This window comes from Nyctibius grandis, chromosome 2, assembly GCF_013368605.1.
Source record: "Nyctibius grandis isolate bNycGra1 chromosome 2, bNycGra1.pri, whole genome shotgun sequence".
Taxonomy (NCBI): domain Eukaryota; kingdom Metazoa; phylum Chordata; class Aves; order Nyctibiiformes; family Nyctibiidae; genus Nyctibius; species Nyctibius grandis.
This window is the reverse complement of record NC_090659.1, coordinates 14932677-14957373: the sequence shown is the minus strand read 5'-3', so window position 1 is coordinate 14957373 and position 24697 is coordinate 14932677. Positions and strand designations below refer to the sequence as shown.

The 24697-nt window shown below is 34.6% G+C and overlaps 1 protein-coding gene across 1 annotated transcript in view; it reads right to left on the bottom strand.

Annotated features, from left to right (window-relative positions):
- NCAM2 (neural cell adhesion molecule 2) overlaps positions 1–24697 on the bottom strand; it is a 314479-nt gene that overhangs the window by 86176 nt on the left and 203606 nt on the right. Inside the window, 1 exon segment of the mRNA XM_068421481.1 lies at positions 6666–6816. Within this exon segment, the coding sequence (XP_068277582.1) occupies positions 6666–6816 (151 nt within the window).

The following is a 24697-nucleotide window of genomic DNA, read 5'->3' as shown; positions in this document are numbered from 1 at the left end:
TCAGATGTGTTGCTTCTGCTCTGCTGGACCTATCTTGGAGGTATAGAGAAGGACAAAGGCCGTGTTGCCTTTCTTTCATTCACAGGTCATCATTGTACAATATAAACTACACTTAACATAGTACGGACTTGGCAGTGGTAGGTTAACGGTTGGACTTGATTCTATGATTCTATGAAATGACTTGAAAAACTCTGTTGAATTTTGGAAGTATAAAAACCAGTTTAAAATTTATGCATTAATTATCAATGTAAACATTTAACATTTTTAGCCTGCAAGGCCAAGTTGTGAAGTAGAAACATCTTCAAGGAAGCATCAGAAAATTCTTTCTTGCTTTTTTTTTAAACTTTACTATTCACAACTGCATATGTGGAAAATTATGTCAGTAAGAAAAGATGCTGAGGCATATATACTATTAGTAAAATGAGAAAATTATTAGAAGAGAAAGAGAATAAAACCTAAAATATTTGTTCAAAATTGTATTCTTCTATTAAAAGAAAAATAGCCAACATGTTATTAAAAATCCACTTAAAATGACATCACCCTCATTGCAAGTTCAATAAAAACATGAGGTATAGAGCTCTATTAGGTAAAAATTTAAAGAAATTCCTAACATGAATATCCCATTTTAACAAGACATTAGCATACATAGGCCAAAAGTTTTTAAGATGGAATTTCTGTTCTCAAGCATTTTTACACCCTTTTGGGCTGAAGGGCCAAATTTGGTAGATTTACTATACAGATGAATAAAGTATAATTTTAGCCACTTTGCCTCACTTACTGTTGCTACATCAGAAAAAGACAACAGATGCATTCATCTCTGCTTCAGTATAGGGAGTTTTGGTGAAACAGTTTTTGCAAAGTGACTTTATGCGATAAGCCACATCTTTTGCTCAGAATTCAACGTTCTTATCCCCTTTAAGTCACTGCAATGGCATACCAAATTTGCTTCTGTGCAAATGCACCAGGTAGTCAAAGAAGGAAAATTTTAAATCTTACAAGTGACATTCATGAGCTTCAAAGTCATATCAAAATCATGAGATGTATTTCAGGATGCTAAAGATTGATCTTTTCCATCTTTGCTTTCTCATTTTAAACTATAAATTTGACAGGAAGAAATGTAACTAAAGCCCATAGTATTTTAATAGAAAAGATGCAGAATTTTCCAGAATACCTCAACATTTTGTTTCTCTTGATTGCTTTTTCTGTCATTTGTCTCTTTTTTTTAGGCCATGTGATTGTGTTTATCAGTTTTGTTTTCTGGCTGTGATAATATGATAGGGCTCGGCCCTCATGATTCATAGCTGAAGGGAGGGTGTAAAGAAGATGGAGCCAGGCTCTTTTCAGTGGTGTCCAGTGACAGGACAAGAGGCAATCCCTTCCAATCTCAACCATTCTGCGATTCTGTGAGTAGTGATGGGATGTTGCTACACTGATTTCTTTAAAAAAAAAAACAAATCCAAAGTATGAACTGTCAGCATTTATTATAATTTATGACAGCAGTAGGTAGCTGAAACATTTGTCACATTTGTCACATTTGTGACATTTGTCACATCCTGCATAGAGTAGTATTATTTTTCACTGATGCAAAGCTTTGCTTCCTTGATGATAAATAGAATTTGTAGCTCAATTTGTTCAACCTGTTTTAAGTAATGCTGTATATTTTTGCAAAGATATAAAATTAAATAGCATGAATCCAAAGCATCTTCATTAACCGCAGTGCAATACAGCTAACTAACATAAAAGAAAAAGTAAAAAGTCAAAAGACTAACAGACTCAGGAAACAAAGTTCAATACCGTAAAAGTAATGAGGTTGATTTCAAATTGTGGCAGGGAAAAAAATGAAAAAAGACTGTTTCTGATAAGTAATTCAGTAGTAAAACAAATACTGCACAGGTTTCTTTACAGGTAAAGACTATATTACACATGCTACACATTTATTTTTTTTGGTACCACTGAATGTTGGTACTTAACTAATAAAGAATATAACTACAAAATTCAGGTTTGGATGAAAACCAGTTGTAGGAAAAACTTCTAATTTTTGGAAGACACTTTAAATAATTTAAATAGTTTGTCTTATAAATTGCTTTCTAAGAAATCATTTATGTCAACCACTCATGTGGCAGACCTCATACAACAATGTACCATATTACTGAATGTAATATGTTAGTGATAGTTGATTATATTCCAAAACACTAGTCTTTGTGTACAGTGAGGAAGTAGGCATTATTGGACCATCCAGCATATCTAATAACTGCAGTATCAACATTGAAATTGGGGAGTTTTAACCGAAATAGAGTGATGTGAAAATTGGTAATTGCAACTACAAGAGACTGTTAGTTAGGATGCTTCCTGGGTAGTATATGGAAAAACAGAGTGTTTTCCAAAGAACATGGCTTAATACATTTTCTCCAGTAAAAAGGATTATTCTCCAAAGGAATTTGCACTTGGGGATACAGAGCAATCAGAGAGACCAGCATCTTAGACAATGTGTGCACCTAGGAGTATACAATTAAGTGCTGTGAATACTTCTGTGTTAATGACAGTTTGAACACAACGAAGGGAAAATGCTAAGAGCGAGTAGAGAGGCACTTTTAAGGATCATAGACTGCTGATCGTTACTGACTTGTTTAAATTCTTTTTTAGCTTAGTAATGCCATCAGTGCATCCTAAATAAGAATAATACTATGAAGAAAGGGGATCCAGCATATCAAACATGTCAAAATTGCGATTTTTCATTCTCTAATGCTTATTATTGTAGTGAATAATTTGTGGAACCCAAGAAATAATGTGTTCTCTCATCAGAATTTTTCTTGTTTTAGTCAGGTCTGTATTATGCTTTTTAAGATTCCTTTATAACCCTAGCATATATTTTTCAGAATGTCTCAGCTAAATAGACAAAAAATACCATATAGAAATGTAAACACCTGCATAGGAAAACTGTAACTTTGAAAGGCACCTGATAGTATTATATGTACAAATCAAGTTGTAATTCACTGGGATTTGTACATTTAGCTTCCTTAGGCCCTTCTGAAAACCTCATCTTAGAGTACCTCCTGCTTTAACTATTTTTTTTATCTACTTTTATCATGTTTTTTACTAAAAAAAGAAATAGCTATTTATCTATGGTAAATATTAGGTAATCACTACAGACACATCTTAATACTCAATACCTAGTATACATCATATATGCCATCACACAGGAATTTTTCAATAAGTTATTTCTATTATTATTATCATTATCCAATAGACACTAGGCTTCATAAGTATAATCAAACTTTGCAGTCAATGAAATACATTAGTAAATAACATTTATAATGGTATATTCTTTTTCATGTCATTTTGATTTATTTTTCATACTTAATATAAGGAAAAATAAACATAAATGAACACTAAGATGACTTTGTAGGAAGAAATTCTTATAAATGTCTCCGAGTTCCCTATAATTCATGTCTGCCTAGCATTTACTTCAGATAAAAGGCAGGGTTAACTGTGCCCAACGGGTATCAAACCTGATAATCTCTTCCTGTCCTGGATAACTGCTCTTATCGTCAAGAGCAACCCCAACAGAGAACAAGGATAAAGTACAGAAACTGCTCAATCCTACTGTCAGTTTACATCTCTGATATGGGTCAGTAAGTAAAAGGATGAGACAGTGACACCAGAGCGCTCTGTGTCTCCATCAGGCCTGTTTAACTGCACTGACATTTAATGTTGCGTCGAGAGCGTGCCCCTCTCCTGACTACACAAACTGTCAAATGTATTAAAACATATAAGGAAAACTCCTGTAGTTTTGTTATTAAATTACAGAATGGCATAGATGCATTGATTAGTCCTATCTAGGAACTATGGAACAATATAAACAATTAAGTCTTGCTTATTTATTTATATTTTATTTTAAAATACTTATTGATGTTCATACTAGAATATTATTAAAAATAATAAGTCTGCTAAAATGGCTCACTAGTGATTATGCAAAGAGCCAGCCGACCTGAAAAAAATCTTCTCAAAACTGTTTTTGAAGAGAAGAAAACCAAAATAATTGAAGTGTAAATTAAAACATATCGAAGGGTTTTATGCAATTTGGTAAATGTATATTTGTCAAAAAATGTAAAAACCCCTGACAGCAATGTTTGTACCTACAATAAACATGCTGAAAAAATATCACTTGGAAAATAATAAAAGGAGAGTCAAATCAAATAACACAAGGAGAGCCTCTAGCCTGCAACTTACAAAGTGAAATAACTGGAATGAAGGATAACTAAGACACCTTCTTCATAAAAGAACGTATTTGTAGTTGAGAAAAGGACTGTTAGCACTTACAACAACACAGCATTGTGGTGGAATGGTGGTAATGAGGTACTGACAGATTCTTTGAAAAGACTTTCATTACAGAAGTTTATGACAGAGAGTAGATTGATGGGAGATGAGGCTGGAAAGAAGACACTTCCTCCTGGGGACACTATTTTAAAGAACAGAAGGAGTCTTCACTATTAGACAAGTGTTTTCTTTCCTGGGCAAGACAAATAAGCTATGCTTGCATTTCATATACCAGTACAAAGTTATTTCCAAGGCAAGCAAAAAACTTCTCTGACTTGTTAATCAGAATTTCAGTGGAGACAGACCCATAGTGTATTACCCCAAATATATTTGCTTTGCATTATAAAAACACCTGACACATAAAGGATATGGAGAAAGTTGTACTTCTGTTACTCAAACACCTGTACTGGAAAAAAAATTATTTGGTTTAAACCTCATTATCAGTTAAAATATTTAAAACTGAAAACTCCAGTTTTAGAAATGTCACAATTTTATGCTAGACCAAATAAAAATCTTGTGTTATACATTAAAAATAATAATTACAATGTGTGAAATTTCTGATGATAGAATAATATTTCTATGTTCTTTTAAAAATTGTTTTGTTAGAAGATTTTTGAACAGTAGAAAGTTTTATGTTGTATCAAAAAGTGTGTCTACCAAGGCATAAATTCAGACTTAAAACAATATGCTATTCCATTTTCCCATACACTATATTTGATTGTTCCCACACATATTCAAAATTAAGTCTGCCATACCATAATGAGAATGTTACTTTTAAATTCTTAGCATCTGTTCTAAAACTTTCATCCTGAAAAGTGTCTTAGACTATAATAATGTATTATATCAATCCAGAGATTTTGTTATGCCCTTTAGTATGAATTCTGTGCTGCTAATAAATTCTTAAATTTTCATTGCCCATGTTTCATAAAATGTGGTGCATCCTACCTCTCTCTTCTGAATACAAAAGGCATGACTATTTAATTTTGAAGGCTACCTAACCTTAATCACACAATATATTTCATATCACTATATGTAGAGTAGGACAGGATTTTACAGGAACTTTACTGAACTTGCATTTTTATCTAGTAAATTTTTTTTCTTTATATACATACAAAATAAAAAAATATCAGTGCAACAGTGCACTCACTCATTAAAGAAACAAATGTAGTAAATTAATATGTTCCCAAAAGAATAATAATATTTTGCAAAGTTTCAAATCCTTTCATATGTTTATTCATTGAAGAGTAGCTATGTTAAAGATATTAATAAATACTGTATTTATGTCTTAGGTCTTCTGGGTTGGAAAATCTCTCCATTCCTAACATCCAGTTACAACACTGACCATTTCTTGTTTTCCTTTCAGATTTATTTCCTAAGTCATAATGCATTGCTTGCCTGCCAAAAAGATGGAACTTGCAAGTGTATACTGAAGTCACTTTCAGAACTCCTCAGGAAATCACTCAACGGCCTGCAACCATTACTTATCTTTCTGTGCCACAGATCCTATTCCAAATTCTATCTTCCCACTGGAAAGACTTATTCTGTTCAGAGTGTTAATCTCAAACAGGCTCACTCAAGCTATATTGCAAATATATGTAGAAAATTTCTAGCAAAATAGAACAATGATGAAATATAAAAGAAGGATTTTTTTTTCTTGTTTCATTTTGTGAAGACCTTTGCCTCATAAATCTGAAGAACAGTTTGAAGAGAAAATTTTCCAATGACTTTTTGTATACTTCAAATTATGTCCTCTGATTGGCTTCTAAAGTATCAGACTCCTCTAAGCAAAAATAATCTCCTTTCCTCCTGGATAAAAGTCAAGAGCTTTGAATAAAAAAAAAAATCTCTAAAAGAGATTGCCACAAACTTGTGAACTTCAGGAGGGATTATAACAGAGGCTAGAGACTTCTTGAGGATTAGTAAACCAGAGAACTAGGAAAAAAACAGAAGACTCTTGAATCTTAGATAGTTAAGCTCAAAACTGAGCTGTTGCTCAAATCAGTCCTTACTTTATCCCACTGAATACTTTTCACCCACAGCAGTCTCCACTAGCCCAAAGATTTGAAGTTTTTAAACCTAGCCTTAAGTTAGTGGGTAATACCACTGGAATATGATTTCAGATGAAATCCTGTCCTGCTTAAATCACTGGCAATGGTCTTGTCAACTTCAGAAAATACAGGATTCCTCCACAGAATTCAGTATCACTAACTACAGAACAACATGCTTTCTTAAATTATGCAAGTTTAAATATGAATTACCAGGAAAAACTGACCTTCCATTAAGAATGTACTCTTTTTTATTTTCTTTTAAAACAAATTTAAAAGAGAAAACAAAATATTAGAACTTACATTCAATATCAAGGTACATGCTCTTTTGGTGCCCACCAATTCTACTTGCAGCTTCACAGTCATATCTCCCTGAATCTGACAACTTCACATCTTTAATATGCAGCGACGATTTTCCATGCTGCCCTTTGACTTCTATACGGCCATCTGGGCTCTGTTTACATTGATTCAGGAAAAAGAAAGGTTTTTTATATATATATGCACATTTATGTATGCTTTATATATTAAACACCATTGATAAGTACGACTGAAAGCATCTCTTCACCTATGGTGAAGTTATTACTGACAACTAAGCAACTTCTAAATTTTTCAAACAAAAAAATACAGAAAAAGATGTTCTGTTTCTAGGCACTATAATAAAGGGAATAAGTACATGCTTAAAGGAACATTGTCAAGGCAAACCACAAATTGTATCCTCTTATGACTGGAATAGTGAACTGCATACTCAAAACCTGTTTATGATCTCACTCATTTTGTTATGATGCTGCAGTTAATGAAAATGCACACATGTAAAATCACAGTATCTGAGATTACAGTTAGCATTATCTCTGTTGTCCTTAAAAATTAACTGAATAGAAATACCCCCTCAAACAATGATCAAAACACAAATCCAGCCATAGATTTATTTTCATTATTCACATTTTCTTGTCAGAAGCTCACAACTGTTAAAAAACATGATCCATAAATGCAACTGGAATTTCTGGATTTCATTTCCATATCATTGCACGGAAAAAGGCAAGGGAGAAAAATGAATGCTAGCTTCCAATTTTCTAGAACATAAGTTCTATATTTAGCAACTTCATAAAAACCCTTATCCATAACACCTCCCCACCCCCTCCCAAAAACTGTTTGAATTTCAAGAGCATAAAAATACTAGGGAAAACTAAATAAAACAACTTTAAAAAATCCTCTGCTTAACACTTCAGCCTTCATGGAGTAGTATACCTGAGGAAAAATAAGTTATTTTTAATCTGGTTCCACTCTTTGCTTGCGTTGTAGTTTTGGGAAACTTGCTTTACTTCTTTGTTTCACTTTGTTTGCTTGAGGAAAATATAAGCTGATAAAAAATACTGATATTTACCCACCTTCATCATTGAGGAAAGTGGAAAAGGGAGGGAGAACCAGTAACTATTTCATTGTACCACATTTAAATTTGAAGCATACTTTAATGTCCAATCCTATAAATACATACACTGCAGTTTACTGCTTTTTACACTAAATACGCACAAAGTGGCAGCTATGTAAGTGAGTGAGTTTTTAACTCTGTACAGTTGTTACTTCATTGAATACAGGAAAAATGACACAATTTAGATCTTAAAATATTTGACATAAAGCAGTCATATAAAACATTCTGTATATCATAAATTCTATGGAAATAAAAGTATTCTGATCCTACATCAGAATGTGAGAACACTGACTTCTGTTTCCTGTGAAAACCTCACAGCATAGGTACATAAATTAAAGTTATGGAACTCTAATCCAAGAGCAAACCTAAAACCCTCTGGATTGGTAAAAATTAGTAACTAAGACCACTTAGTTATCTCTTATGTATGTCATTTCTAATGCTGAAAATTCTGTTTTCATCATACCTTTATAAAAGGAAAGAGAAAAGTTATGAAGTTAACTAGTAAACATGCTACAGTACTAAATGTCATGGGTTTTGGAGGGAATTCTTGGGATAATTAAAATGCAACTTCTTTAAAATAAAACATTAAATAGTTTTCTAATTTCTGATATACAAAGTACTTGTTTTATATGTGTATATATATAAAAACCAAGTACTTTGTATGAAATAGTTAATAACAGTATTATTTACCTATGGATTATTTGCTTCTTTTTTAAAACATCAAGTATGTAATACAATGGTAAATCTACATTATTCCTGCCTAAAATGTACACACACTTCAGCAATTTTATTTCTGATTTTCTCTTGATTACAAATATTTCCCTAAGAAGTCATATTTAAAACTGTGAGAAGACATTTGCTGAAACAACTTGTGACTATGAATCACAGATACAGTACTAAATACTGCATTAGTGATTCATTAAGAGCTGCCCTCCTAAAGCACTAAGATAGCTCTATACAACAGAGAGAAGTAGTAGAGAATAGGTATTTTGAGAAAAATATTCTCTTTGCCCTTCCTTATTCTATATTACAAATCTACAATGAAAGGGCAGATTCTTTCTTAGTATCTTCTTGCACAATGCAGTGTCTTTCTCTGAAATTTATTGACCTATAGCTGTAACGACACATTCACTGAAGTTCTTTCACCATGATTTTCCAAATTAGATCAGAGATTATTCAGCTAGCTCAGTTTTCTGTTTCCAGTAATAGGATATTAGAAGCATATATGAAAAAGAGAAAAAAAATAATTAAAAATATTTATTCCAAACGGTAATGCTTCACTCTCTGAAAAACAAATATGTACTAATTGTACCTTCTGTGCAGTATGGTCAACAGGATTCCTGTAAGAAGAGTTAAATTATTTATAATCCTCACTAGCGTCACTAAGGGTATTTTCACAGAAGTATAAAATTTGCAGTGCTATTTTGTATTTGATAATAAAGGAAAATTTTATTAGTTCAATACTAATCCCAAATACTATAAATCACTGTATAATTCACTATATATTTCACTATAATTAATTCCATATATCCCAAAGTACAGATAGGAGTGTTAACTGATATTTTTTAAAAAAAAGGTAATGAAAATAAGCACAAAGCTCCTTAAAATTAAATAGCTTTTACAGTAACTTCTCAATCTTATTTTCAGTTTTTCTAATTATTTTCTAACACTGCTGGAAAAAATTTGGTCTGTACCCAAAATAATTTTCCTATGTTCTCATGTATGAGAAAAAAATATTTTATTCAAATATGGATGACATAACATATCTTAGATCTATAGTTAGGGTAAAAACGAACCTAATAAATACTCTGAAAGACAGGAGATTTTTGCATAACCACATAATCTATTTTCATCACCAAATATGCAGTAAGAAGCGTTTTGAGAGGGATCTACTCAGTTAAACAAAGTCCATAAAAACAAATAAAACACATAACAATTGTAGGCAAGAAAATTTGGCCCAAATTATCATAAAAATACGTTTTTACTAAAGTTAATTTCTACTTTTTCAAAATTGTCTGAAAATGATTACAATAGTCTCTTTGAAATTGCTTATAAAATAACGTAAAATAGATAAGAAGATGTTTTCTGCTGCATTGCTCAGAATGCGTATTATACTGTGGCTTCTTCATGAACAGTTTAAGAAGTCCTGTTCCATGGTCCTATTTTGCAGATGGATTAGTGTATAATTCCATTAATTTTTCTGCAAACATGGTGCAATACCTGGTTAAAAATATACTGTTTGGCTGACATTCATGAACACAGAAAAACGTGAAAGAAAGCAAGAGTGCAAATACAGACCAAGAAAATTCCATTAATAAATAAATAAATAGATGATAGATAAAAGAAAAATGTTTTGAAGCAGTTGCCTATGTCTAGAGAGGGTTCCCCAAATATGCTGGAAGTTAACACATGCAAACGAAAAATGTTATGTAGTATGATGAATTTTCACAAGGACTTCAAAAATGCTAGTGTGGTGTATTATATTGTTCTATGCTATAAGTAAGTCAGTTAATAGAGATCTGGGTAAATAAGTCAAGGACATATTGTGATGACACAAAAAAGTACAATAACTGCAGTCATGCTGAAGCACAGCTAGGAATGAACATTAGGAACACAGCAGAGACACAGAAGTTGACTATGACAAAGAGCAATGAAGAAGCTGGGACAAAAACTGAATACGCAGCGTTAGCCTGAAGCAAAAATTGAAACCATGCTAGTTATATTTTCCCGTTCTTGTAAAGGGCATTATCAAAACTAAAATATACTGACAAAGCAGAAGTCTGCATTCATACTGATTCATAATGTCAGTTGTCTTATTCAACTGGAGTAGCACCAACCTTGGGGTCTGCGCCCACCAGGACTTTATAACCCTTGGTAAAATCTTTCTGAGGCTTATTTCCCTCCCGCACTAAGTATGGAGAGCACACGTTAGCAGCATGTTTGGCACCAGAACAGAACAAAACAGGAAGAGGAAGAGATAGCACACATGGAAACACGAAGTACGCTGCACCTGCCCAGTAATCCTCAGTAGAAATCCTCACCCGGAAAAAAGTATTAGAGCTGTCACTGGTGACAAATCGAAATACAGATATTATCTCTGTAAATTAATAATGTCAGTAACTCTCAAGTCTGCCTGAAATAATAATGGACACCTACTAAACTACAATATTCTTTTTTTCCTTTCAAATGTTATAGTGGGAGAGATGTAAAATGCGTACTATGGTGTTTTCTGCTAGATTGAATAAGTACATGTGCTTTTATTTCTTAGTATTAATAAGGAGTATAAAAAATGGACAAAACGAAATCCTAGACAACCAGAACAGTCTCTGTGGTTCAACACTCACGATTTCTGCTCATTCACTGAATTACCCCGTATCACCTATCACTGTGGAGCATGAATAATGACTGAGGTCTGAAAATGTGGTCAACACAGTTCCACACAGATATACATATTTCTTTAGAAAGATCAATGAACAAGTACGTTAACAGGCGCTTACACTCTAAGACACTGAAAGAATAATTTCAGTAAACAGACCATTGTGTGTCCTGAAAATGGTAAAGACAGACAAGGTCTTCAAAAGTTACCTTTTTACAGCATTTTGGAAATCATAATAAAATCTTAAGAAATCAAAATATTTTTCATAATGTTATTTGGAGAATTTCATAGAATTCATAAATAGAAGTGGCTTTTTTGGGGTTTGGTGGTGTTCCCCAACAACCTCATCACCAGCATAAAGCTAAAACACAAGTGACAAATCTTCAGCAGAGGCTTTGATAGTGTTTTATTCAGGTACAGCTAACTGTGACTTTATCCACATCAAAACCACATTCCCTAAATTAAGAATTTAACATTTCACAGAAAAAAAAAAAGACCTTTTATTTTGAATACTGATAGCAATCTAGTCCTCTGTCATTGTCAAAGAACAGAAAACTCTTCTACACAGGTCTCCAAGTAAAATTATCCACAACACTGAAGTATATAAAAGTGCCTTCTGAAAAAAAAAACACCCCAAAGGGTGAGAACTTTCTGCACTTGCAATATTCTTACTCAGAATATGTAGCTTAACCCAAATGAATCCTACACTAATCATAAAATGGGAGCTATCTCATCACTTGAGATTAATTCTACAGATTGTGTAAAAGTAAAAATATTTTTTTGATTTTGATAAAATTCTTGTCATGCTATATACGCTCTTCTACTACCTGACTTTTCCTGTCATACTTTGCACATGATTTGTAGTTCCACACGTGAATATTCCCAAAGTCCTGACTGGCTGATGCTGAGCTGACTGGTCGATGCACAGCTCCAAAATCATGTTCCAGAGCTCCCAAGGTGGTACCAGAATGATGATAACTGTGTATTTCAAGGCTTCCACATGCAGAGGAAGTGTGCAGTTTTCAGAGTATGATTGCTGGAGAGAATAGGGATGTGATGAGACAACGGCACCCAGAAAGAGACAAGAACAGCTTCTGGGACAGAATAACTTATTCAAGTATAATGGAGTGTTCAATCTGCACAATTCCATTGCCATTGTAGTAAAAAAAAAATTGCAGTTTCTCAGAAGGGGAGAATTAGCTGATTATGATGCTTAGAAATTGTCATTCTTTTTCAATTGTAGAAAGCTCTACTTGGAGAGAGGTGGATGGTGTGATTAGTGGTTGAGTTTGATTTATCAGCCATTTTCCATCTCCCACTGAGGAACTGTAGCACCAAATGAGATAAAGTTGTATGGCTGCCAAAACATGCATTTTGAGTTGGCTGAAAGTAAGAGTAGATGGTGAGAACAGATGCAGAAATAGTTGACTTGTTTGTAGCTGGATTTTGGTAATAGTACTTGGATCGTCAGAGCAACTGTGACTTTGTGTTGATTATCTTCCCTCCTACAGAGTTTACCGTTTGGCTGACAAAGTTATATCCTTCATCCCTTGAAGTCCAAGCGCAAGACTGCAAGCAAAAAATCCATACATTTAAAACCTATACAAGTTGAAATACCTTTATTTGTTTTTATTCTAATATTTAAAACTTATTTGTGATCAAAGTGCCATTACTGTCCATAGTTACAGCACTGCAGGTCAGTTTTGCCTGTCACGTATTTACCAAATATGTCTTCTGACACCTTGTGTACTTCAGTGCTATTTTGGAAGTGCATTACATGTGTTAACAAAAGAAAAGATGAAGAAACAGTGGCTTAGAATTGAGAGCATTATTTCTTTAGTAAAACACGGTGCAACATACTCAAGAATGGTCATTGTGAGAACATATAACTTCAGTAAAAAGTGCAGGACTTTTTCAAGTTCCTCCAAAGGAGCTGCTGTAGATGTGCATGGTAGAAGATCCTGACACTGGGGGGTGGGGAGGATGGGGGAAAAAAAGGGAACCTGTTTTAATTTTATGCCTAGCTCTTCCTTCTTCAGAGCAAATTGTCAAAAATTGCCAGCTCATTATGTTGTCTTGGTCATGTTCCGAGTAAGCACCACTGAATTTTCAAGGAGAAAACAAATACTGATTAACAGAATAATCTTTGGAACTTCATGAATAACAATTGTTTTAGGAAGCTTTCTGATTTCAGGTTGTGTTGATATCCACATGAGAAGAAAACTTCAGATCACACACTTCAGGCTGACGTTTCTTATACATGAGATTTAAGCAGATTATAATTGCCCATGAAACTGTTCCTTGAAGCAGCATCAAAGATAGGAACTTCTGCAACCTGACGTGCTGATACTAAATGATTATATAATTCCAGAAGTCTGTTAAATGTAAGTGATCAGCAATTCCTAGTCTGAAAAACTACCTTTGATGATGAGAAAGGGCTGTTAGTCACAACAGCCACCATCGTGTAGAAGCTGATGGAAGCTCCCTTCTGGATTATGGATGGTATATTCACAATATTTCCCATTCTCTTCAGGTAAATGTATTCTATCCATGCACCTGTTGGAGACAGCAGAAAATTCCAGAGTATTGCTATGTGCATATGCCTTAATGTCCAGTGAAATCAGAATAATGCTACAGCAGTGTCTTGAACTTCAGTGATTTTTATAGGAGACCTTGTGATTCTTTTAGAACTGCAGCTCATTAAATATATATGTCAGCACGCTGCAAATTCCTGAATTTGTTAGGAATTTGTTTTTCCACAAGGAAGAAATTATCGAAGAATCTATTGTTTGTAGATCTATCGTGTAACACCAGGGAAGTAACAAAAAACTAATCTTGAAGAAAAAATATCGTTGTTTTGACTTTCTGTTCATCTGCAGACATAGCAGTTACTTTTAAGAAATTCAGATTGGAAAGAGTAGTGGGTTCTATGCAGGTTGTTGACAGCATGTACAATCTCAGGAAAAATGTATTCTTGAAAACTTCATATAACTTTTAGAAATTATGAACTGATATTCGATTGATTCATGCTGGCATTTCTTTCAAACTTAAGTTGTTACACAATGAGATGACACAGGATATCCAATACACCAAAACCACTTACTAAGACATGAAACAGAAAACTGAACTTCTTCCCTTGACTGATATTTACTCAGAAAAGAGTATGAAAGAAAAATAATAAAGAGAGAAAATATGATGATCAGCCATTCAGGATTACTTCTGCTAAAGATACAAATCACAAGAAAGTAATGGTTGATTATTATTAGTGGCAAAAATACTAGCACCATATGAAAAAAGCTTGTAGAGGAAAACAAGCATTAGTGTTGGCCATAAAAAATAACAATAGTAACCACAAATGAGTGTTTATAACACAAATATTACAACTGTAATAATTACATATGTACTTTGCAATTAGAAATTCTGATTCACTCATAAATACTGTATTTAATGGCTTTATTCCTAAGAATTTTGCTGATCTGAAGCTACTCCAACACTGCTATGATGCCATTAACGTAGGTTACTCAGATGGATTCAGACCAGCAAAATTCTCAGGAATAAGACCACTAAGTACAACATTCTTATTCAATACAGACCTCACATAAAACAGCACTAAAAATAATGGTTTTACTATATGTCTTACTTTAGCCAAACAAATCTTATTGTAACTTGATTCTTTGGCTAAATGAGAACACAACACGGGTGATTCTATGATTATACCCCTGCTTTGTAAATCTTTAAAATGGCTGCAAAGCATTTGTAACTTCAGTGTAAATTGGAGTTACAAGCTCTTCCTGCAAAGGATGAGTAAGGGAAGACTGTAGCTTAATCATATGGCTCCAAACACGTACCAATATGGGATCTAGGACTGCTCAGCCTGAAAATACTAACTGTGATTTCTCAGAATTTATTCTTCAGCGATTACTCAGTCCCTGTGCATCTGAACAAGAATAATCACTATTAAATATATACAGCATCAGTAGCAAGAAGTATGGTTATTCTGACTAGGAACTTCAACCTGGTCCTGTTTCTGTTTGGGTCAGTTAAAATCTGAAGTAAATATTACTTCAGCTGTAGAAATAACTAGTACGATGAAACTATACCGCTGTACTACACTGAACTGCCCATGCAGAGTGAGTTACAAAACTGTGAAAGAACAAGGAAACACCAAGCACTAGGATCCCAGCTTTCCTTCAGGCAGGGATTGTAGCCCAGTAAGTATGATCCTCCTATCAGTAGTAAAAGCTCTGCGCTGTTCCATTGCAGGGTCTGGGGACTTGCCAAGGGTTGCCTTGGTCTGAGGTGATTTCAGTTTGCTTTATGATTGCAAGTCCCTAGTCATCAGATAATTACCTCAATTCATTTCTGCTTAGCTCTGTGCTAAGTATCATGAATGGCAAAGGTCTAACTAACAAACATTAGCTCCTTATCTCAAAGAAAACGAAACAGCCTGTAGCTGGAAACTCATGAAGACAAAGCACGTAGGCTGACTGCAGTATAAAATGGACAAAAATAACTTCAAGTTGACCCAAGGCAGGGAAGAAAGCATGGTTTTGGTTAGGTTTCTTTTTAAGAGGTTGGGGTGGGAGGTTGAGTCATTTGCATTTTCCCCTGGAGAAGAATTTAGGATGCTGATGAATTGTCAACCCTTCTCTCTCTTTCTTTTTTTCTTTTTTTTTTTGTTAAGGAAAATAAGCACTGCCAACCTGAGGTCTCAGGGGAGTACTGGAAGGGTGACTATAACAATGAAAAGAAAACTAGGAAGCTTTTGTATAACTATTTTAACTGTAATGTTCATTTTTTTCTCCCTGTATTACTTAGATGGATTAAAGTGTTCGTATCATTATAACTGGACTAAGAATAAGTGTTTGTTTTATTTTGTTTAAACTGATAAAACATACTTGGACTGATAACAAATTCTTGGATAAATATGGGTTGTATGCCCCTCTTGCTTACAAAACTCTTCTGTTATAAAAAAACCTTTAAATTGACAACTACTCCAAGAACCTCAAACTGAGCTTAATGCATTTATATATAGATTCATTTCATTTTCATAGAATTCAGGTTCAAACCATGACAAAGTTTAGCTTCAGCTGCAGGAATAACTGATGTGATGAAGGTACGCAGTTATATACCACTGAGCAGCACTGTTTCCTTTCGGGAGGAGGTAGGGGGGAAAGGATCACGATTTGACTTTCTCTTACTCGTTTGTTCAGTAGTTGTATTCAGCTTGGGATCCCTTCCAGTATTCTGTAAAGGTGAGGTATATTTTATTAAAATGACCATGGCTAGACAGCAGATAGGAAGTCTGTCTGGAAACTGGGATGAGGTGTAGCCCTGTGGGGGATATATAAGCAACAAGGCTTCCTTAGAGGAAGGAAAGGCACAGAAATCCAGAAATGCATAACTTGAGTCATGAGGAGCAGGGGAATTGTCTGCAGGAGGACACAGATCCAGATCTCACAGACCAAAAAGCCTTTACTCACAAACCCCGATATCTCTGTAGAGCTTTTTGCAACGGAAGGAACGACGGGAAATTATTGCAGTAGCAAGTAAAATGGAGAAAATGAGCTAACCTGAACATATCTGAAAGGGCATAGACATATTTGTTTTCGAGTTATTTTATTTAATTGGTACCATCCAATAGTTTCTCTGTTCACATTTCTAAATTTATTTATATGTATGGATATAAATAAAAGATTATGCTGAACATATCTGTCAAACTGAGTGGAAACTATTATGGAAAGATGTGCTGCCACTAGAGTTTGAAACATGTTGGAAAGCAGAGATTGCAACAAGGCAGCACAAAAATCCATAAGTCATTCTGCTAGGGAAAGTATCACTGAGAAACAGAATCCTAGAACCAATGTATAACTTATTTTCAGTTGACTTACAGCATTTGCTACTCAACTGCACAAGTTAGGCAGCTCAAGGAGTACGTATTATTAAATTAAATTATCAGAAGTTATGCATATTACATTGCTGAAGAAACAGATCTGTAACAACACAAAAACTGAACAGATCATGTAGATAAATTAATCACAGCTAAAAAAATTAGTCACAGCTCTAGGCTTCTCAGGTATGCAGGAAAATTGGGAGGGGACAGGGAGGCCTGGAGGAAGGTAATCAGACTCTGGGTAAGGAAGGAGAGGAAAAAGAGGAGCAAGGAAACAAGTGTGAGAAACAGCCCTGCAGACACCAAGGTGGGAGAAGAAGGAGGGGGAGGAGGTGCTCTAGGCACCGGAGCAGAGATTCCCCTGCAGCCCATTGAGAAGACCATGGTGAAGCAGGTTGTCCCCCTGCAGCCCATGGAGGTCCACGGTGGAGTGGATATCCACACTGCAGCCTACAGAAGACACCACACAGCAGCAGGGGTGAAGAAAGCTGTAGCTCATGGAGAGATCAATCCAAATCAGGCTGCTAGCAGGACCTGTGGCCCATGGGAGACTCGGGCTGGAGTAGTATGTTCCTGAAGGACAATACCCCGTGGAAAAGACACATACTGGAGCAGTTCTTGAAGAACTGCAGCCTGTGGGAAGGACGCACGTTGGAGCAGAGGAGACTGTGGGCAGCAAATGGCCTCTTAGAGGGCTGCTGGTAGGGGTAAGAGTTTTCTTTCTCTTTTGTACAGCTTCTACCTCCCAACATTTTATCCAAGAAACAAAGTCATCAAAAAAATACCATAAAATATATTTGCTGAGGATATCTCATGAGAAAAAAAAAACCCACGTTATTTAATATTTTGGCATTTGCTACAGGGTGAATGATGCATGTGTAATGTTTTATAACCACACAATTTCCTTTTAACAAATATGATCATAAAGAAAATAAAGACAAAAGGACTAATCTCTTTAAATAAATCCATACAATTTTGTACAGAATTTGTAAAGATTTTTTTACATAATTAGGACATATTTGCTAAATATGATGACCTATAAGTTCAGGAATTCTTAAAGAATAGCCATGAATCTTAAAGTTCTTAAAGGTCTTAATTTTAAATGCCTACAGTATTGCTTTTGGGTGAGATAGTGACACTTTTATCTCAACAGAGATTACTATAGTTTTGGTATTACTGAAATCACTTTGAATCTGTGATAAGGAAGCACTGATAACTGTGGTCTAAATAACATCACATGTTCCATACTGTAAATATTATGTTTGTCTAATCAGTATGCATGCTAACTCTTTTTTTTCCCCCTCTACATTTAAAAGCTCTAAAGGAAGCCACTGTAGTTTCTGATAAGATTCTGTACTTATTTTTACATTTTCTAAATTAAACCAGAAAATATATTTTGATCAACAGACCATAACTCCAAATGAGGCTTCTGAAATGTACTGGTAAAAAGGTATTTATTCAGTTTGAAACTCTAAATATTCCCAAAACTGTATTCTTAATGCAAATTTCTATATTAAATATCCACTTTTTTTATACTATTTTAAGAAAAGGAACGTTTACAGAGTACTATGTTAAAACAATCAATTTTTACCAAGTAATACAACCCTGAGGGCTTTAACATTATGTATCAGCTACCTGTAAGACATATTAAAGCACGTTAGATGATCAGCTTGCAGTAAGGTAAAGATTACCACATGCTGTTAATTCATTGACCTTTGGCATAAATGTCACAACTTGATTTGTACAAGCAGAAATTTACAGAAAGACAAAAAACATCTTCTTGTTGATACCACTATTTATTTTATTGCAACATCTAGAAATTTTAATAACACAGGTTGAGTCCATGCGTAGATGGGAGTTATTTTGACCATGAATCAGAGCTCAGACTATGGTTCACTTATGCAGTCCTAAGAAATATTGTTTGCTGAATTTCAGCTGTTAGTAAGGGATGGTGCAAACAGTCTTCACTTTTCCCAATGCAAAGAAATAAGACTCTTGAATTATGCTTTAGGTTAAGTTGCACAGCCTCCTAACTGTCACAGATGATAGAGATACACTGGTCCATCAGCGTTGTCATGTTAAACTGCCATAACCTGACTGTGTTTGAAATCTGAGAATTGGTATTAATAGGAAGATAATGTATGAGTAGATGCACACAGGGAGATGGTACAGTGAAAATGTGATAGGAAAATGTGTTTTTTAACAGCATACTGACGACATTAATAAATTATTAAGAACTAATTATTACAGAGTTTAGATAATTTGTTAAACAAAACAAAGAATAGATTGCAAAATAGAATCCAGGCCACTTGCTTTCATCCTGGTTTTGCCAAAAGTCTAAATACTTATTTTCTCCTAATATACAAGGGTATTCAAACTGCCTTTCAGGTTGGGAAAACTGCCGACAGGTTTTAATAGCAAAAAATACAGTTTTCCAGCACTCCACTGCTGATTGTGCCATTCATTGCGCTCATTTCCTATGAGTTTCCACGGTATGCAGAAAATGTAACATTTCTGAAGTCTCCGGAGAATGAACACGACCAAATGACTGCAGTCTATAAAGTGTGGCTGTATCACTTAATGTATCATCAGATGCAGGATCTCTATTTCATCAGATAAGTAACAGCTATTTGAAAGATACTAAACCGTTAGCAGATAATACAACTGATACTTAGGCAGAAGCTCATGAAATGATCTTTTGTGTAGTGGAAGGAATGAAGGAATATTCAAGTCCAAGCTGCACTGGTAACATAGGAAATGTTGGTCCATAAAAAGTTCCATGTTAATTTCAGTTTTCATTAGTGTAAGAGATGGAATATCATCACTGATGACTAAATAGAAAAAGCTAATATTGGAAGGGAAATAAAGGCCATTTCCAAGCCTGTATGGCTTTATTTCAGACAGCAAAAGTAGCACCACAATCCACAGAAAGTATCTAAAAATATCCACTTGGTGCACAGGTAGTACCTAAGCAAATGGATTAAATGGGAGGCAACTTTTAAGTCTGGAATATAAATTAGGTAAAAATAGGATTATCCATTCACAGAATGGATAAAAACTTCGTACTTAATTTAAGTTTAGGTATCATATTAAACAACTGATTAAATTAGTCATGTTACTAAATAAACATCCTTCTTTCCCCAGGTTGTTTAAGCTTTTAATACAGAAGAGGTATTAAATTTTATATTTTCTTGGCTTTTGGTTGTCTTTAAAAAATCAACAACTTTGTCTCTACTTAATTCTGTCTCAGTGGAAAGTGACCTTAAAGCTTTACCGAAAGGAAAGATTTGCAGAAATGAGAGAACTCTGAGCTAGTGTAATACCAATACAGTCATCCACGCAACATGAATACATATATGGATATGCTTATGTAAAGCCATTTGGGTCTGCTCTGGGTAACAGAGCATTTAATTTCTCTCCTAAAAGAGGAACAAACCTGAAGGGCTCTCTGGCCACGTGGCTGAGATTTAGTATTGAGTTGTCAATATAACCACCAACCAAGCCTGCATTGGGGAGGAGGCTACCATACATCAAAATAATTTCTGGCTTCATTTTTGGCTTCATTTACATATCGCTGCAGATATCTTTACCTAAAGGAGTGTGTGGAACTCAGATGAGTGACTGGGCTACTTAAGGACTTTGAAATATTCACATTGGCTTGCAGCTTTCCTTCTGTAATGCTTCCTCAGCTCATCCATGAAAGCTGCTCTTTATTTCTAACTGCATACAATCTTACCCCTCCAAAATCAATCTTCCTAACAAAATACTGTCATCTCCCAAAACTGTACACTCTTAGCTCCTTCTAGTTAACTGAAGAGTTTGTCCCAACTCCATATTAGTATAGCTGAACATGCCATAGAGAAGATGAAGGAGACCCAAAATATATGCAGATTTCTATGGATCAGATGACTGGTGAGAGTATACTATTCAGTCTTTACATGTGCTCCATGTTTTGCATATGTCTCAGGGTATAAATATGTATATTCTCTACATTACCTAACATTTAAGGCCACCCTCCTGCTTTCTGCTCACTCTCAAGTCCACTTATTTACCTTCTCATTCCAGTCACAATATTCTTACTCCTCTATTTCCTACTCTTAACATGTGAAGCCCACCATGATTAATTTTGGGGTTAAAAACAAAATTAAAAAAGTCTTTGATGCCTGATTGAATTGTTTTCAGAGTGCCTCAATTGTATAATCACATGCAATTGCAGCTGGCTACATAAACTGTTCTGGTCTGCAGGCCTGTGCTAATATCACAACAGCAAAAATATTCTATGATACTGTAAGTAGAAGCTGTTCACACAACATGCAGGTGAAACAGGTTATAGCAATTTTCTTCAATACGGCAAGGAGACTTGCCCCTTACGTTTTTCCAACTATTCAAAGTAGAAAAGTTCCTGAGATTAATTTACAAAGACTGGGATTTGTATAGCTCAGAAAAATAAAGAAACCTCCTGGAATCAATTAAAATACCCTAGATACATCTATGTTTCCTCTTTTTGGGTGATCAATTTCAAATAAAGACCTGATCCTTAATGAGCAAGAATGTAACAGAGCTCTCATTACTATCTCCAACGAGATGCAACACAATTCGCTGACACTGTAACACTGCTCCTTTTGGTGCAGTGACAACAGCATATACAGGGAGAAAAAAAATTTTCAGATTCTTTTTATTAACATTTGTAATAGCTGTAGTGGAGTTAACAGGCTTGGAGAAAACACAGAGTTGACCTTTCAAAGAAAAAGACAAAACAAAACCCAAATTCTTTATCTTTGCCTATTGCTTGATCATGAAAACTATGAAAAACTCTACAAGCTCCAAATAGTTATGATTTGCATGTCAATATAAACTGAAGTCAAACTTGGAAAAGAATTTAATGACTGGTCTGAGCTCTGCAATATTTAGAAACAATGCCACAGGAAATTTCACAGGGACATCCAGATTATTACTACAATGGTAGGTAAAGGGAAGGAAGCAAAATTCAAGCTATCTCTGTAGTCTTCATTATAAAGTTAAAAATCAGAGATTTTTTTACTTGTGGATACAGAAAGAAGAGTGTAAGGTATTTCAAATACATTTGTTGAATCTGTATCAGATATATATAAAATACAGTATCATTTCATATATCTTAAATCCAACACACAAGTTGCAAATTATGTTTTTGTTTGTTTTTTTTTGTTTATTTATTTTATTATATTTTTGTTTATTATATTTTGTTTATCATATATATGTTTATTATATTAACCAGTTACCCCACACATGAGACATATCAAAACTGAGTATCAGATACTGGACTGTGACCTCTCTGCACTGACTTCTTTCATTCATTTTACATGTTCAAATCATAAATTCTTCAGGGTAAAGATCGTCTCTTTGGACACATGCTGCATACAGTGGAGCTACTGTCTCATATGAAGCCCCATCTGCTATCGTCATTTGTATTCCAAAACAGGGCTTGAAATGGTAATTACAGAAAACATTGGTCAGCTTTCATATTTCTGCTAGAATTAGATACTAAGAAAGTAGAGCATGAAACTCTGCCCTCACACTTCTACAGTATGCACAGGAATCAATGACATTTTTGTATCAGAGAATCAGGATATGCTCTCCTCCTTCAGGGACATGTGTAGATATGTATGTGTGTGTCCAAAATCCATTTTATAAGTGATTACAGCAAATCAATTCCAATCACTATCCTTCCTTCTGCTCTACAAAAAGCAACTCTCCTCCTGCCTCCTCTTTTTACTGGGAAAAGGGCCAGGCGTGCAGGATGCACAGAGGTTGGTAGGAACACGTCATTTCAAATCACAGCTGAAAGGGGCATGGCCAGGTTGGCATGTTAGTGAAAGAACGCGCAATGCTGGGGAGTCAAGGACTAGAAGTGCAGAGGCAGAGTACATGCACCAAGCAGAGAGTTTTGGCTTGATACTGAAACAGCAGATGAAGCTCTGCTCTTGGACTAAACCTCCATTTCTATTTTCAAAGCTCTAAGGGTGAGCCAAACACCTTCTGTCACGTATAATTGTTCATTTACTCAGGCTTACCCACTCTCATGTATTTACAGGTTATAAAGCCATAAAAGGATTACAGAGGTCATCTAATGTGACCTCTTGGAAAACTTTCCATGTAAACTTTCAAGAGAGGTCAGAGGAAGGGGAAAGACCCCCTTATTTCAAATTCTCAATGAAAGAGTGACCACACACTGTTTGGTAGATTGTTCCAAAGGCTAACTGGTAAAAGGAGAGAGGAAAAGGCTTATTTGCTTCTGGTTTGAACTCACTTGGCTTCAACTTTCAAATACACACTTCTGATGTACTGCAAATCCTTTATCAAAGCTGTATTTTCCTAAGAGATAATTATAGGCCCCTTAGTCATTGACATTATTCTCCTTAAGCCCAGCAGTGTTATTTCTTTGATCTATGACTTTGCTATATATTTTCCATTCTTTTGGAAATAATAATTTCAAAACTCAGAACAGACTATGTCCTGGTTATAAGATCTATCAGTTGAAAGAAAACATTTTGAATTCATGCAGGCTAAGAATGATCTCACATTCAGCCTTCTTCCTCATCCACATGAGGTATGCTTGCATTTTAACAAAACAAGAATAACATGATTGAAGAGCTACATATTAAAAGTAATAAAAGTATAATTAAAAAAAAAAAGTAATTTCTGTGGTTTCTAATTATCATCATGTTAATATAATTGTTAGAGCAGTTCTTCCACCTTCTACGGAAAAAAATCATCCCCTAAAGATACTCTTAATTCAATAAAAATGTTGGATAAAGTGCAGTCTATAGCAAGAAATGTTTTAAAAGTGATAAAAATTTCAAAAGATTAATTCACTAAATGTAGATGATAATTTTTATGTTTATGCAAGTATGTCTGGTGATTGGATATTACTTTAAAAGTTATCACATATAAGTAATAATTTCAATTTAAGACTATGTTACAAACACCCTCCTCGTTTTCTTCAGTTCACATTTTCCTTCTCTTTCTGTGTGCAAAACATTGCTGCATTATTCAACAATTATTCAATAATTTAATCACTGCCAGTTTTGTTCGCTATTCACCTAATTTGGTAGGAAAGCACAAGCCAAGGCTTTGGCACCCTAGAGCTGGAGGACCACAGGGCAAATGTAGCAGCATATTTTATAGCTCAAGAACATATACAGTATTTCAGATCATTTATTCAACATTCAGCAAAAACTCTCCCACGAGCAATACATGTATAGTTCTTTCATTGGCAAGAACAGAAGGCAACCATATAACTGCATTTACTTTCATTCTTTTTATCTTACGGTATGTCAGTACACTAGTAGAAACTGAATATAGGTTTTAGTTTGGTTGTCAGTATTATTCAGCTGAATCACAGTTCAGAAAATGCTACAGTAACACATCTAGACAGTTTAACCATCTGCAGTTTGAATTAAGAATGTAATACTGTCCTATATAAGCAATGGATAAACTACAGGTTTCAACTGCACCAACATTTTTTACCTTGTTTCTGTGATTTGCTTTCGTTTTCAGTTTCTGACATAATAAAAGTTATTCTAGGAGCATTCCAAACATAAGTGAAAGGCTACATTTGTAACCTTTGAACCAAGTGTAGTCTTTGTGGGTCAGAAGATGAC